At 43.5% G+C, this 15,816-nt stretch overlaps 1 protein-coding gene and 1 non-coding gene across 3 annotated transcripts in view; one reads left to right on the top strand and one right to left on the bottom strand.

Annotated features, from left to right (window-relative positions):
* The window catches only part of DCTN5 (dynactin subunit 5), a 30,633-nt gene extending 19,803 nt beyond the window's left edge, over positions 1–10,830 (top strand). Inside the window, exons 4-6 of one of the 2 annotated variants that reach the window (XM_055562773.1) lie at positions 371–482; positions 6,273–6,375; positions 9,481–10,830. In XM_055562773.1, the coding sequence (XP_055418748.1) occupies positions 371–482; positions 6,273–6,375; positions 9,481–9,578 (313 nt within the window). In that variant the 3' untranslated portion in view covers positions 9,579–10,830. Of the gene's footprint in view, positions 1–370; positions 483–2,755; positions 2,894–6,272; positions 6,376–9,480 lie in introns of those variants that run through there. The other variant, XM_055562774.1, reaches the window with a different exon arrangement.
* A 1,376-nt stretch (positions 10,831–12,206) lies between these two features.
* LOC129638248 (U6 spliceosomal RNA) lies at positions 12,207–12,313 on the bottom strand. The gene has a single exon (XR_008707755.1). It is a non-coding gene; the product is annotated as a U6 spliceosomal RNA (small nuclear RNA).
* Positions 12,314–15,816: the final 3,503 nt, after the last annotated feature.

Genomic DNA, 15,816 nt, shown 5'->3' on the forward strand with positions numbered 1-15,816 from the left:
TTACATCAGTCCCCTGAAGCATTATAGAGAAGATTAATGAAAATGTGATCTGTGGGCATTTTCAGAGGAGGCTGGAATGAGCAAAACATTCATTTGTTTTTATTTGATGCTAGCTTTTCTAACTTTGAAGGTCTTGCCCTTGCTCTTTTGCTATTTGCTTCACATTTCTGTAGTCTAACATTTCTGATTTCGGTTTAGTAGTCACATGCATCTTCTTCAATGTTGCAGAATTCCTCAAACATGAGGATTCTTTCCTTGCTAGGGGCAGTCTTATTAAGACAAGATGGAGTTGCAGTTATGATCTTTAGTTTTATAAACCTTGACCAGAAATACATCACCTTGACTGTTCTTTGTTCTCTTTCTTCTATAGCGTTGCATTTTTTCCTTTACATATTGGGGACCACGTCTTTATTGAGGAAGATTGTGTGGTCAACGCAGCTCAGATTGGCTCTTACGTTCACGTTGGCAAGAATTGTGTGATTGTGAGTATGCTGGCTTGGCTGGCTGAGCAGCCTCACTCCCCTTTGAGCTCCTGTCCCTCCCATCAGTGGGCCTTTGCTTCTGTCATCAAGCAGGGTAGAAGTTTTTTCTGGTCTACTAGTTTACCAGAATTGTTATTAAATTTGGAATTCTTCCTAGGCACTAGTAATCATGGCTAACCTTTATGGACTCTTTTCTATATGATGTTAAACTCTTGCCTTTGGTTATTTCATTTAATCCTCACAACCATCCAAGGATGATAGACTGTAATTATCCCTATTTTCAGGTGAGGAGACTGAAGACCTCTGATATTAGGGGATTTGACAAGGCTAGTAAATGCTAGAGTTGGAATTTGAACCCCTGTGGTGTGAGTAGCCATGCCACTATGTGGCCTCCCTGTCACCTCACCTTGAGAATCTTAGAGTCTAGTTGTGTGAGGGGATCTTGAAGGGTGAATCAAAATTGGCTTATAGACAAGAGGAGAGAGAGTGTTTCAGGGGAGAGATTGGCATGTGTAAGGGTCACAGTCACCAAAGGGCATGACGTCAAAGGAGCTGCACGTGGTTCAAGATGCTGGGCCTGCCAGGTGCTAGTGGGCCTCTCGCTCAGCAGAACCTGTAGGACACAGGTCCACAGGTGCCATGGCATTAGTTTGTTAATGCCAAACATTAACCCAGCCAAAGCTTTCCAAGGCTGAATTTCTTGATATTTCTTAGATGAAGAGGTTGATTTCAATTAGGATTTCTGAGTCCATCCTGAGTGAGAATGATCAGAGGCAAACTTCCTAAATTTTCAGGGAAAATATTTCCTACATTTTATATTTGCCCCTCAGATTCTAGGAAAAGCCAAGACCCCTCTCCTGTTTTTATTTATTTATTTTTTTCACTAAAAGCCATTCACTTTTATTAATAACCATGTATTAATTTCACACATAGTTGAAATAAAACCTTTTATAATCCACGGTATGATCCATGATTAAATACACATCAAAAGTACAGAGAAAGATATTCATTTTTTGATATAATGATGTGAGATTTGTGACTTTTAAGGCTTACCAAACAAAGCCTAGGAAGCACTTAGCAAGCATGATATACACTAATTCCATGCCTTTTCCAGGAAGGGTTTCTAATACATTTCTAGGTTGCTGTTAAGTCGCTTCAGTCATGTCCGACTCTGTGCAACCCCATAGATGGCAGCCCACCAGGCTCCCCCGTCCCTGGGATTCTCCAGGCAAGAACACTGGAGTGGGTTGCCATTTCCTCCTCCAGTGCATGAAAGTGGAAAGTGAAAGTGAAGTCACTCAGTCGTGTCCGACTCCTAGCGACCCCATGGACTGCAGCCTACCAGGTTCCTCCATCCATGGGATTTTCCAGGCAAGAGTACTGGAGTGGGGTGCCATTGCCTTCTCCACCCTTTCCTGTTTTTAAATGGCTGCTCCTGTTAACACAAAGTCAGCTCTCTGCTCTGGATAAAACTCAGACCCTAAAGTATGAGAAAATCTGCAGAAACCATGCAGTCACTTTCCAGGAGCCATGAGGCTACAGCAAAGGTGGACAGTGCAGAGAACCATGTTCCAGTCTGACTTGTTACTCAAAATTAAGGGGAGCAGTTGTTTTGCCAAATATTCTCTGGAGGAGTTCCTTAATATGTATTAGAGACAGAATGTCTTTGGTTCAGCCTGATGTTGAGGAGAGGGAGATGATAGTGAAATCCATCCTCTTTCCTCACTAACTGCTTGATTAGAGCAGGCTTTCCAAGCCAAAGCTGAATTTTTCTGATATTTTCACAGTAATGTGAAGATATCAGCATAGTAGCTTAGTCCTTTGGGTCCAGAGCCAGATGTCTGAATAGTTCATATCCAAATGCTATTCCCAATGCTTAGGAAATTTTAGTCCTATTGTTCAGCATCTGCTTTTTATATCACTTTTCAGTGCATCAACTCCTGGTATTGTCATTGTTTGGCACTGGCTGTACTTATTTGCTGAGTCTTTACAAATTCTCAGGAGAAAGATGCTTTGAGAATCTCAAAGCTAGTAGGAACTCTTTAGAGTCCAGCTGTCCCCATGACACACAGATCCTTCCTGTAGCATCTCATGTAGTACTGTAACTTCTGCTTGGATATGGGAAGGTATGAGTGTTAATCAGAATTGCCCAAAAGTCTTCAGGAAAAGCCTAACAGGCATTACGAGTCAACTGTTATCATGCCTTGAGGTTTACATTTATCTTTAATCTTAATAGCATCCCAGCAGGCTTGGTTTTACATGCTGTTTCACAGGATGGAAGAAATTTGCTACATAACTGGGTTAAAGAGATATGGGACTTCCCTGGTAGTCCAGTGATTAAGACTCCACACTCCCAATGCAGGGGGCACGAGTTTGATCCCTGGTCAGAAAACTAAGATCCCACATGCCATGCAGTGCAACCAAAAAAAAGAAAAAAAGGAAGAAAAAAGAAAACAGCCAAAAAAAAGGAGATGAGGGTAGGTGTAATACCAGCAACATGTAGTTCTTAACTCCTTCTTGAAAAGTTCTCCAGGAAAGAATAAAGAAGCAGTTACAGCTGTTTACCTCCTCGGCTATTGGCAACTCATTCATGCCTAAGAAGTACCTGCATTTTTTATTTTGCTGCTGTGGAATCAACCAGTTTACCCAGAATTCTCTGAAACCCAAATGAGCACATTTCTCTGAGTGGGCAGAATGGCTAACTAGACAAGCAGGTGCCCTCCGGCTGTTTGGTAACCGAGGTACACAGTGGGAAAGCTCCTTTCCACTGCTCTTCTTTTCCAGGGCCCTTTGTCTGTGGATCCCTGTCTGTGAGGGTATCCTGCCACATGCAGCACCTCATTTCCTTTTGCTCAGTGCCCCACGTGCTTGGTCTGGGTTTTTAGGAGCCTCGGCATCTTAGGGAATCTTTGAGTTAATTTGGGAGTCACCAGGGGAGTTGGCCATCTGCTCCATTTTTGATATTGCCAATAACAGGTGATTCATGGAAGAGAGTTTTCCAAGGAGAAGTGAAGATATGCAGATATAACTTGCTTCTGACCTAAAGATGTTGCCCAACTTGGCTATTATCCACCCAGCTGGAGACAACTGAAGAAATTCAGACCTTCAAAGTATAAGCTTTTTAAAAAATTCATTTGGCAATCTACCCAGGAGCTCTTGGACATACATATGATTTAGGTACTTAATATTGGGGGATATTTTAAACACAATGAAATCAAAGTGTTTCCTATTCTTTGGTAAAGTCTGAGATCTAGATGGGTTAGCATTATCTTGATATTGGTTATGTGTTCCACATCCTCAGCCCAGTATGTTTTATCTGATATTCTGACCAGAACACGAGTGAACTATAGGCTTGGATGATGCAAATGCAACTGGTAAAGACCAAGACTTGCATTTACTCAGCAAGTCATCTGAGACACATTGTTGTTCAGTTGCCAAGCTGTGTCTGACTCTTCCCAAAACCGTGGACTGCAGTACACCAGGCTTCCCTGTCCCTCACCATCTGAGTTTGCCCAAGTTCATGTCCACTGAATCGGTGATGCCATCCACAGTCTCATTGTCTGTCACCCTCTTCTCTTTCTGCCTTCAGTCTTACTCAGCATCAGGGTCTTTTCCAGTGAGTCAGCTGTTCACATCAGGTGGTTGAAATATTGGAGCTTCAGCTTCAGCATCAGTCCTTCCAATGAATATTCAGGAATGATTTCCTTTAAGATTGAGTGGTTTGATCTCCTTGCTTTCCAAGGGACTCTCAAGAGTCTTCTCTAGCACCACAGTTCAAAAGCATCAATTCTTCGGCGCTCTGCCTTCTTTATTGTCCAGCTCTCACATCTGTACATGACTGCTGTAAAGACCATAGCCTTGACTAAATGGACCTTTGTCAGCAAAGTGATGTCTTTGCTTTTTAAACACACTGTCTAGGTTTGTTATAGCTTTGCTGCTAAGAAGCAGTCTTTTTCTAATTTCATGGCTGCAGTCACCAACTGCATGATTTTAGAGCCCAAGAAGAGGAAATCTGTCACTGCTTCCACCTTTTCTCCTTCTGTTTACCACGAAGTTTTGGGACCAGATGCCATGATCTTAGTTTTTTAATATTGGGTTTTAGGCTGGGTTTTTTACTCTCCTCCTTCACCCTCATCAGGAGGCTCTTTAGTTCCTCTTCACTTTCTGCCATTAGAGTGGTATCATCTGCATATCTGTGGTTTTTCTTGCTAAGGGAGATGCCAAATGGAAGGCATCCGAGATACAGCTTTAACCATATACAGAAGTGTCTCCTTTTCCTTAAGTCATGAAACACGTGACTCTCCCAAACCTTATTTCTTGCCCCCAAATTGCTGTGGGTGATGGTAGAATTGAATGACTACCTAATAACTACCGTTTACCCATGGCAGAATAAGTGAACTCTTAACTTCATACCCAGAAGAATTTCCCAAGACTTGTCCAGTTGGAGTTTACAGAAGAACAAACGGGCTTCCCTGGTGGTCCAGTGGTAAAGAATCCACCTGCCAATGCAGGAGACACGGATTTGATCCCTGGTCTGGGAAGATCCCACATGCCGCAGGGCAACTAAACCCACGGGTCACAACTACTGAGCCTGTGCTCTAGAGTCATGAGCCACAACTATTGAAGCCCATGTGCCTATAGCCCCTGCTCCACAACACAAGAGAACCCACTGCAATAAGAAGCCCATGCACCGCAACTAGAGAAAGCCCACACACAGCAACAAAGACCCAGTGCGGAAAAAAATAAATGAGTAAATAGATAAATCTTAAAAAAAAAGAAGAGGATAATAATAATAAACCTTTAAAAAAAAAGACAGACCTTAAACTGGTAGGTGCAAAACAAACGTACTGGCTAATATGAACCACGGTCACAGAAGTAGATCCTAATATCATACACAAATGGCTCCAACTGACATCTCAGTTGATGTCATGTGAATTAATCTCCTTCCTGTTTTTAGTTTCCTCTGGAAACCTCTCAGGCAGGTCCTTTAATGATGGAAACCAGTGGCTGGTTCAAGATTCTGTCCTATCCTCTAGAATCCTTACTAGAAAGAGCTTCTTTTCCCAGTAGTCCCCAGCAGAAGCCCTGACCTTGAGATTCATCACGGTTCATACACCAATTCCCTAAACCAGTGGCTGCAGCCAGGCTTGGGGTTTAGAGTTTGGGATGAGAGATGAAGCACATGAACTGAGATAGGGATGGGGTGGTATCCAACAAAAATATAAGTTCTGTTACAAGAAGAAAGGGAAATGGACGTCGGACAAGCGCAACCACAGATATCCACTAAGTAAAAGCAAAGAAAATTAAACAGAATTCTTGAAGATCAAATTTCATATAGTCTGAAATACCTAAGATAGCCTGAACTGTCCCTAGTGTACAACCCCCACTTCAAATTTAAACACACACAGGACTCACACACACACACACTAATGTTTCTACCTCATGCTTGTCAGGTACCATCTGCAGTAGGGATTGTGGCCAACCCTTTTGTCCCTGATCATGACGATTATAGGCTTCCCAGATGGCTCAGACAGTAAAGAATCTGCCTGCAATGCAGAAGACCTGAGTTCGATCCCCTGGTTGGAAAGATCCCCTGGAGAAGGGAACGGCAACCTACTCCAGTTTTCTTTCCTGGAGAGGTCCATGGACAGAGGTACCTGATGGGCTGTAGTCCATGGGGTTGCAAAGAGTCAGACATGACTGGAAAGTAAACAACAATAACACAGCAGACAAGACAACTTTTACTCCCATTTCCTGGTCTGTTTCCTATTAACAAGATTTTAATTTCAGGGGCGCCGGTGTGTGCTGAAAGACTGTTGCAAAATTCTCGACAACACAGTATTACCCCCAGAAACTGTGGTCCCACCGTTCACCATCTTCTCAGGCTGCCCAGGTAACCCGCGGGTGTTAATTATTAAAACTAAAGTTTATTTTCTTTCACAAAAGTCATGCATGTATTTTCTGTCTCTTAACAGTATGTTAGTCTAGCTAACTGAAATACTCTTCTGATACAGAGTACCTATAAATGCTATCCAAAATATAACTTGTATCTTTTTACATGCATAATCGGATTCATAAGGAACTTATTAGGAATCAGAAGCAAAGTGGAAACTAAATGCAGACTTTCAAGGATGCTTCAGGTGATGCCATCTCTATAGTTGTATGGTTTGGGATTTGATGCTCATGTGGCATGAGAGATAAAGCCTCGGATCCACACAGGGCAACGAGATCCTCTTGAAGGGCTTTCCCTCAGTAAAAAGTTGATGGAGGATGAATCTGCCCCCAACACAGGAAAAGTACAAAGAAGAGTGTCTCTCTTGGCCTGGGCTCTGGGCTGAAAAAGAAAGTCTCTCCAGATGATGGCCTTATCCTCACAATGGTTGGGGGTTTGAACTTGTACTTCCTGCCTGCTCAGAAATGCCCTAACTGAAATATTACCATAAAACATGGCAAAGACCAGTGAGAGCTCTGGGATACCCAAGAAAAGCAAATATATTATCATTTGACCTTGGCTGATGAAATGCCCACAGGCAAAGTCCTTATGAGCTCAAGAGATGCAGATTACAAATGTGGGGAGACAGAAGCAATCCATGCTCATTGTAGAAAGCTTGGAAAACACTGAAAAGCAAAAAGAAAAAGAAAAACCTCACATTCCCCCACCCCCACCTCAAGATAGTCTCTTCTTCTACCTGTTGTTTCACTCAGTGGAAACCTCCTAGAACATACAGAGGTACGTGACAGATTCACAGATGGAAGATGATATGAAGAGAGAGGATTTGACAGTATATGGTATCTAGCCACTGGGTGGTTTAATTGTTTTTCCAATATAAAAAAAATCTCATTACTCAGATCATTGAATATGAGTTTCAAAGAGATACATAAATCATCCACTAAGATTCTTTGGGGAGGAAATGAGCCATTCTGCACTTTCATGCATCTCTGCATTTGTAGAGGAGGAAGAGACTCATTTAGTAATTCTCCCCATACTGAGTTCCCACTGTGAAACAGCTTAACAGTTCTTAGCAAGTGCTAGATCAGAACAGTCTTAAATTGTTTTGAGTGTTTGTGAGACAAACATCTGATCTGAGGTGAGAAGTATGTTGTTGGAAAAATAGTTTAATCTCCTCTAACTTAGTCAAGGCCCTTAGAACCAACTTATGATCTTTGAACATTGATGGCAGATTGCAGGGAAGCACTTCTAGGTATTTGAAATCCCAGTAAATTCTGTGTGTGGAGGTTCTGCCTGGGATCTTAGAGATCATTGTGTAGGTGAGGAAACTGAGGCCTGGAGAGGTTGAATTGTCCAGGGTGTCAGTGCTGGTTAATGGGGAGGCTTTGACAAGCATTTAAGACTCCTTGTTTATTTATTTATTTTTATTTGACTACTCAGCTTATGCAGTCTCAGTTCCCCAACCAGGCACTGAACCTGGGCCGGGGCAGTGAAAGCAGCAAGTCCACTAGACCACCACGGAGCTCCCGAGACTCTTTGTTTAGAGTCTAGTACTTTTTGCACTAGCAGGGTACTTCTCATGTTTATTTGTGTAGTTTCACAAACAAATGCTAACCATCTAGATACTACTGTTGACAACCTCCCTCTTTATCAAGAGGTGTGGGGTGGCAGGAAAACTAGCATATTTTTTGAAGGCTCCCCAGAATGAAAGGCGAGGCGTCCAGAAAGATTCTGAGTTAGGAACCAAAAACTCAGATGCCCACAGGAGCCAGACAAAATATGTAAATAGTTGAAGTAATTGCCTATCATAGCTGTTTAAGCATACAGGCATGAAATTATGTGAACTTCTGGTGTTTCATGAGGAGCTAAAAATCTGAATTTTTATGTGTTGAGTACCAGTTTTTTTTAGTAGATTAAATACTGTACAGATTCAATATATATTTGGAAATCTTAATGTGCTGCTAATTTGTAAAAGGTGCCTGCGAGAATTGTGTATTTTTTTTAAGACCATTTTTTCATTCCTGTTTTCTCTCTGTATGTATACAAGAGTATATGTGTGTGTGTTTATATGTTTATGAGTGTATGCATATGTGTGTTTATGTATGTATTTGTATATATAATATGAAACTTTTTATATATAAAAATAGACTCACACTCTCTATTCTGTTAGGAAACTTGCTTCCTTAGTATATCTTGGGCATCTTTTCTTGTCAGTATGGAGCAATTTATTTCATTCCTTTTAATGGCTATAGGGTTTGCATTGCATAATTATCCCATGGTATAATCAATCATCCTCTGGTATAATGGATCAAAAAAAGTTATACTTGGTTTTTTATAATTAGAGACTTTGCTGCATTAATGCTTTTGTATCTATATTGTGCAATTGGGCAAGATTATCTGTGGAATAAATTCTTAAAAGTTGGATTATCAGATCACAGGGTATGAACTTTTAAGTTATGCTAGTTATTCCTACATTGCTCTTCAAACATCTGTGTGAGTTTATACTAATACCATACTGTGTGAGTGCCTCTTTCCTGGAAATTCTTCATTAAGTTTCCCCCATCTTTTGTCTGTTTGGGCATTTCTGTTCTACTCCCATCTATGATTCGAATATAACTGCTCAGGCCTTGGATTCAGTTTCATTGTATGAATAGCAGGGCAGTTTCTCCCCTGAAGAGCGCTCACCTTGGCTTGCCCCACAGGCATCACCCCAGAATCCAGGGGATAGATGAATCCTTACCTGGAACAGCCTCTGATGTAGTCAGATTTCCTTAACTCTTCAGTAATGTACTAACTTCTTTTACTTGGAATATATTTCTGCATTTTGAGAACAGTATTATTCCCCACCCCACCCCCAACTCCCTCCACACACAGATTCATATTATCTTGAATATATGGTCAGGAAATATTCTGTTAGCACCAAAGATGGAAAACCTAGTATTTAGACATTTGCAGCTAAAGAAGGCTTCTGGAGGTTTCAGCAGAAGTCAGAGCTGCATGTGGGCCTCCTCTGGCTCCTTGTGGTTGACCAGGTCTTTCTCTCCCCAGGACTCTTCTCAGGGGAGCTCCCAGAATGTACCCAGGAGCTGATGATTGACGTCACCAAGAGCTACTACCAGAAGTTTTTGCCCTTGACACAGGTCTAATGTCTCTGCCTTGTGTCTTGAATTTGCTTGAGCTCTGAGATGAACTTGGGGACAAAGTGAGCCAGACAGCATCTACAAAGAGCTCTTGTGTCTTTGACACCTCCCACCCTCTTTATTTTTTTTTTTGGTTTCATTGTTTAGAATTTCTCAGTCCTCCCAGGCTCTAAGTTCTTAAGACTTTACTAACAGAACGACTGGAGGGTTGTCTCCAAATGCTGTGCTTAAACTGTATCTATTCACTGTCACTCTGTACCATGATGTGGGGAGCACAGACTCATCTGTTCCCAGCACTCCCACCCCTTGGCCCTGCGGACAGCCGGATGGAGCAGGGCACTCTGCCCCAGTGGGGAGGCTGTGTGTGGCCCATGGCCGTGAGCTGCCACAGCGAGCATCCCTGTTGGTGTCCCTGCTGCTCATGCAGTTGGCCAGTTGCCACAGCTGCTTGTCATCTGCAAAAAAACTGTTTGCCACTTTTCAGAGCCCAGATTCCTCTTGGCTGCTAAAACTTGAAGGGAGGGTGGTTAGTATTTCTCTTCTTTCCAAAATAACCCGATCATCTTAATTTGGGGTGAATAGTAAAGACTTTCTAGCATTCTATTCTAGGGCCTTGGCTTTCACTAAAAGCTTAGTGAAAGCATCCAGAAAGCATCCCTTAGCATCCAGATTTTATTTTTGCAAAGTCCCAGGTTTAAGTGTCCCATGTGGATGGACTAGACTGGCAGCCACTCCTTGTCTCATGGTATTTAGGGGAAGCAGTGTATGTCTTATTTCACTGGAGATGTAGCATTTTTGACACTTGCTCCTTGGCCTGGAACCATTCAAACTACACTACATTTGCCATAAACCTCACAGTTCAGACCAAAATATCTATACTTTGGCCCAATCTCATATGTACATGGGGGCCTCTTAAAATCATTCTGGGGGCATGGAACCCCGAGGAGTAGACAAAGTTGCCAGTGCTATCCATATCTTCTAGGTAATATCTCAGCCCTTCCCATTCTGCTCTAGTAGGAAGACTTAGAAGTGAAGGCCTGAAAAGGTTGGCCTTGCTCGATGCTCTAGTGCTGTTGTGAATGGGGTAGGACAGTTCAGCCTCAAAGGTTAGAACCTAGCAGCAGCTGTCTTGACTTAACATCTGGTCTGGGGTTTGCAAAAAGAACTGTATGTAGTCATCTTTGCTAGTTGAATATAAGACTGCTTTCTGGTTTCTTATTTTTTATGTTTGTACATTAAAGGCTGACACATGAAACAAGTCATTTGAAGATGATCACTGTTCACCTCCAGCAATGGCGACCTGTCTTCCTTGGGCACCTCACTGTGTTCCCGGTGTCCTCCTACAGACTTTGTAGTCACTTGCCTACTTAGAGCTTACAGCAGCCCTATAAGCTGGATGTTATCGCCACTTCACTGGTGAGGATAAAAACTCAAAAATGTTAGATAACTTGGTCTAATTGGCATGGTGAAGGAGTCACACTCGTGTGTGTGGCTCCACAGCCCACGCTCTTAAGCTCTGCCACGGTGAGATGGGACAGTCCACTGCATCCTGTCTCATGCCAGCAGTCTGTGATGGTTGCAGCTTTTTGGGGAGCCATATACCCTAGCTCCTTTCTCTTTTTGGACCACCAAAAAGGAGGATCTTGGAGTTGGCAGAGCTTAGATGTGCCTTTGGCTAACCTCTTGCTCCCTAGAGAAATTTTCCAGGGCGTGTCCAATAGATTCCCTTCCAGTGCATGTTTGAATACCTCCAAAAGGAAGCTTGCCACTTGACATGACTAACTGTCCGTTTTCTTCTTTTATTTTCTTATTTTATAACTGACATGATTTTTTGACTATCCATTTTGTTGATGAACAACCAAAATTAACAGAAAGTGGGGTGTTTATTTTCCTGAGCCTTTTAAAAATCTTTAGGTAATTTGAGCTGTTGTCATTAAGTCGCTAAGTCATGTCCAACTCTTTCGCAGCCCCATGGACTGTAGCCCGCCAGGCTTCTCTTGGCCATGGGATTTCCCAGGCAAAAATACTGGAGGGGGTTACCATTTCCTTCTCCAATGGACCTTCTTTCCCTTCCTGACCCAGGGATTGAACCCGAATCTCCTGCATTGCAGGTGGATTCCTTACTGCTGAGCCCCTAGGGTAGCCCAAGTAATTTGAGTACACAATTCCAAAAATCCTATCCAGTTACTAAAGAAAGGACATACAATGTAATAGATTTTGCAGATCCAGAATCCAGTCCTGTGCTCTACTTCCCACAGGCAACCACTCAGAATAATTTTCAGACTGTTGTACCATTAGTCTGTTCTTGACATGAACAGATACACACGTCCACACCAGCCTCTGTACTCATATGGATGTACTATCCCACATCTTTCTCCTTTTACTTAACAATATATCTTAGAGGTTGTTCCATTTTGGCACATACAGGTGATAAAAATGGCAATTGTTAACATATATGTTGTTTACCATGTACCAAGTACTCTTCTGAGTTTTTTGTTTTTTTTTTTTTTTTTGGAGGAGGAATTGCAGACTGAATCCAGGGGCCCTCGATGGGTTAAGTTACCTTGCTTATGAGCGAGTTACAGCTAAAAAGCTGATGTGAATAGATTATGGATATGGATAGGGGTGAAATGGCAAAATATGGAACACTTCACAAATTTGCGTGTCATCCTTGCGCAGGGGCCATGCTAATCTTCTCTGTATCGTTCCAATTTTAGTATATGTGCTGCCAAAGCGAGCACCTGAGTTCTTTTTTTGGCTCTGCCGGGTCTCAATTGCAGCACGCATGTGGCATCCTCGGTCTTCGTTGCAGCACGTGTGGTTTTTAGTTGTAGCATGTGAACTCTCAGTTGTGGCATGTGGAATCTAGTAGTTCCCTGACCAGGGATTGAACTGAGGCACCGTGCATTGGAAGCTTGGAGTCTTAGTCACTGGACCACCCAGGAAATATCCCTCTTTTGAGTTCTTTACCTTTATTGATGCCTTGAATCCTCACAGTATCTATGAGATAGGTCCAGTTTTTCTCCCTAAGGAGCAGAGATAAATTGTCCAAATTTCTACATCTACAATGGTGAATTTAGGCATTCTGGCCCTAGAGCTCATACTTTAAATCATTATGCAGAATCCTTCCATGTTCTAATAACTTTTGCAAGTGAAAGTGAAAATCGCTCAGTCGTGTCCAACTTTTTGCGACCCCCTGGACTATACAGTCCATGGAATTCTCCAGGCCAGAATACTGCAGTGGGTAGCCTATCCCTTCTCCAGTGGATCTTCCCATCCCAGGAATCGAACCGGGGTCTCCTGCGTTGCAGGCAGATTCTTTACCAATTGAGCTATCAGGAAGCACAGTACCTTTCATTGCCCCAAATGGAATCATTTGGCAAGCCTTTGCTGCACAGAAAGCATTTCAGGCAGGCAAGGAAAAGAGGGTTGGGACTGGGTATTGTTGGCCCATCTGCAAATGTCTGCCATAGGCAGGAAGCCTAGTGCCCCCTCTGAGAAGATGGCCTGGCCCTGGGCCTTGTTGTAGCTACAACTGTGTTCTGACTAGTTAAGTGGGAGCTGGTTTCTTGAAAGAATTGTTCTGCTTGTGGCCATTAAATGGTGTCTTACAGTTCTGTAGCACAAGTTAGCAAGCTATAAAAGAATATACAAACTAAATTAGACAAAAATCGAATTTCAACGCTTTGTTGCAAGTGGCAGAAATCCAGCTTGAATCAATTTAAGCAAAAAAGGGGTTTTATTGACTTACACAACGATCACAGAAAGGATCAGCTTGAGAAGCAATGTAGTGTGAACCCTGAGCAAGTTACTTAATCTCTCTGTGCTTTCGCATCATAGGCTATACAATGGGGATCATAGGCTGTAACAGTGGGGATCCACAGAGTTGGAATGGATTAACGGAGGTTTTTACTACCTCAGTTAATCGATTAACTGTAGTATTTACTACGTGTAAACAGTAAGGGCAATTCCTGGCGCTTAGAAGCACTCTGTAAGTGATCAGCTATCATTGTAGGGACAACCCTATCCAGAGATACAGGGCTCTTTGCTTTTATATGTTTTTCATCTTTACATTAGTGGAGGTATAGACTGTGCTGTGGTAACAAAGAAACCATCAAAATACAGAAGACTATTTGAATATGAGAGAGAAGGTAATTTCACTGACCTCACAGTGCAGGGATAGGCAAGTGGTGCAGCAGAGGTAGGTGACTGGGCTCCACGAGGTCATCAGGCACCCAGGCTTCTACTTTCTTGTCACATGACCACATGTAACTGCACAGAAGGCTGTAAATTTACTGTCTAGCTGGGCAGCCAAAACTCAGAGGAAAAAGGTTCTGGTAGCAGGAGAGGGAGAGAGTGGACCTTGAGAGTCAGCAGGCAGACTCTCTAGGCCTGTGTGTTGGTTCCTTTTCTCCTGCTGCACATGGTCTTGCTCCACACGTTAGGGCACGTGGCAGCTGACAGACCCAGCCTGGCATCCTCCCAGCTTGGTGGCCCTGAAAGGTTTCTTTGCTTGAGTTCTAATTTGGACATGAGTCTGAGTGAACTCTGGGAGTTGGTGATGGACAGGGAGGCCTGGCGTGCTGTGATTCATGGGGTCACAAAGAGTCGGACACGACTGAGCGACTGAACTGAACTGAAAGAAACTTTCTCTTCGGGCTGTCGTGAGCCCCCTGTGACCAAGAATGTATGGCACTATAATTAACCTGATCTGGGTCATGACCTTTCCTCCCCTCCCGTCCTCAGCATTACAGAGAAACAGCAAAGCGTATTTCCAAAACAAGGTGCTGGCAAGACAAAACACTAGCTACTATTATTAGTAAGTGAGTGTTTAATTACGGACTGATACTGCTTTAAAGGTGTTGACAATTGTGTGTATCCTAGGAAAAGCCAGCTGGACTCTGTCTCCATGGTGGCTCTCACCCCAGGGGCAATCTGTCACCAGACAATTACTTTTTTAACCCCAGAGAAAAAAGTCTCTTTGTCCTCAGAATACTCCCAGAAGAGCGAGCAGGTGGAAGAGACATGGGTTGGGACGCTTTCCATTTGATTTAGGGCAGAGAGGGGATTATTGGCTCATGTAGCTGATGAGGCCAAGTCTAGAGCTGCCATCGAGCTGGATCCCAGGACTCAGAACTCACAGGGTCACCAGGGACCTGACTCTCTTCAGCTCTTGACTCTGCATTCCTTTGAGTTGGCTTCATTCTCCAGGCTTCACAATGTGACCCTGCAGCTCCAGTTATTGGTAGAAAGAGCTCTCCTTCTCTGATAAGCCCGTGGACCTGACTATCACTAGCCCAGGATGGAAGTGTCCAGCCTCAAGTAACCACTGTGGCCAGGATGATGGAATTCACTGATTGGCCGGGCCCCGGGGCACGTACCCATATGGATTGGGAGCTGGTGCCTGGTGGCTGTATTTTACCAGAACAGGAGATAAATGGGTGCTGGGCCGGAAAGATTCTGAGGTGTCTAGTTCAGACCTTTTCCCCTTCTCCAGATTTCTTTCTTGCCCAGTCTTACCTCCTGTCCAATCTCTCATTACTCTTGGTCTTGGGAAATACCTCCTGAGGGGTATCTTGGCCTGAACTGGGAGCACGGTTGCTTAGCCAAAGTGGAGTGTTCAAGAAAGAGCCATTTGGAGGATGCTCCTCTGCTTGGATGGGCTTCCTAGGTGGCTCAGTGGTAAAGAATCCTCCTGCCAATGCAGGAGATATGGGTTTGATCTCTGGGTCAGGAAGATCCCCTAGAGGAGGAAATGACAACCCACTCCCGTATTCTTGCCTGGAAAATCCCACCGATAGAGGAGCCTGGCAGGCTACAATCCATGGGGTTACAAGAATCGGACATGACTTAGCGACTGAGCGCGTATGCACTTCTGCCAGAAACTGCTTCCCTGTGCACCTTACGAAGGGACCTTTTTCAGAGTCTAGGTAGAATTTTAATTACATGCCTGTGCTCTTGTCTGAACCCACACTAGCTGTGAACTCCTGAGGAGTCAGGCATGAGCCTGTGGTTTTCCAGCACATGGGGTGATTACCTGGATTTGAGTCCCCCTACCTCTGGTCCCCACCCCACCCCAGATAAGTCTCAAGTTGCAGGATCCTGGGTGCAGGGAACAAGGTTGACTGATTGACTTCCTTCTGTTGGCCAGTTCTGTTTCACATGGCTGCACAAGGCCCTTGTGGTTTGTTGGGGTCTGTGGTGGGTTCTGAGTTAGTCACTTCTGCATGAGCCAGTTCACTCA

Source organism: Bubalus kerabau, chromosome 23, assembly GCF_029407905.1.
Source record: "Bubalus kerabau isolate K-KA32 ecotype Philippines breed swamp buffalo chromosome 23, PCC_UOA_SB_1v2, whole genome shotgun sequence".
Lineage (NCBI taxonomy): Eukaryota > Metazoa > Chordata > Mammalia > Artiodactyla > Bovidae > Bubalus > Bubalus kerabau.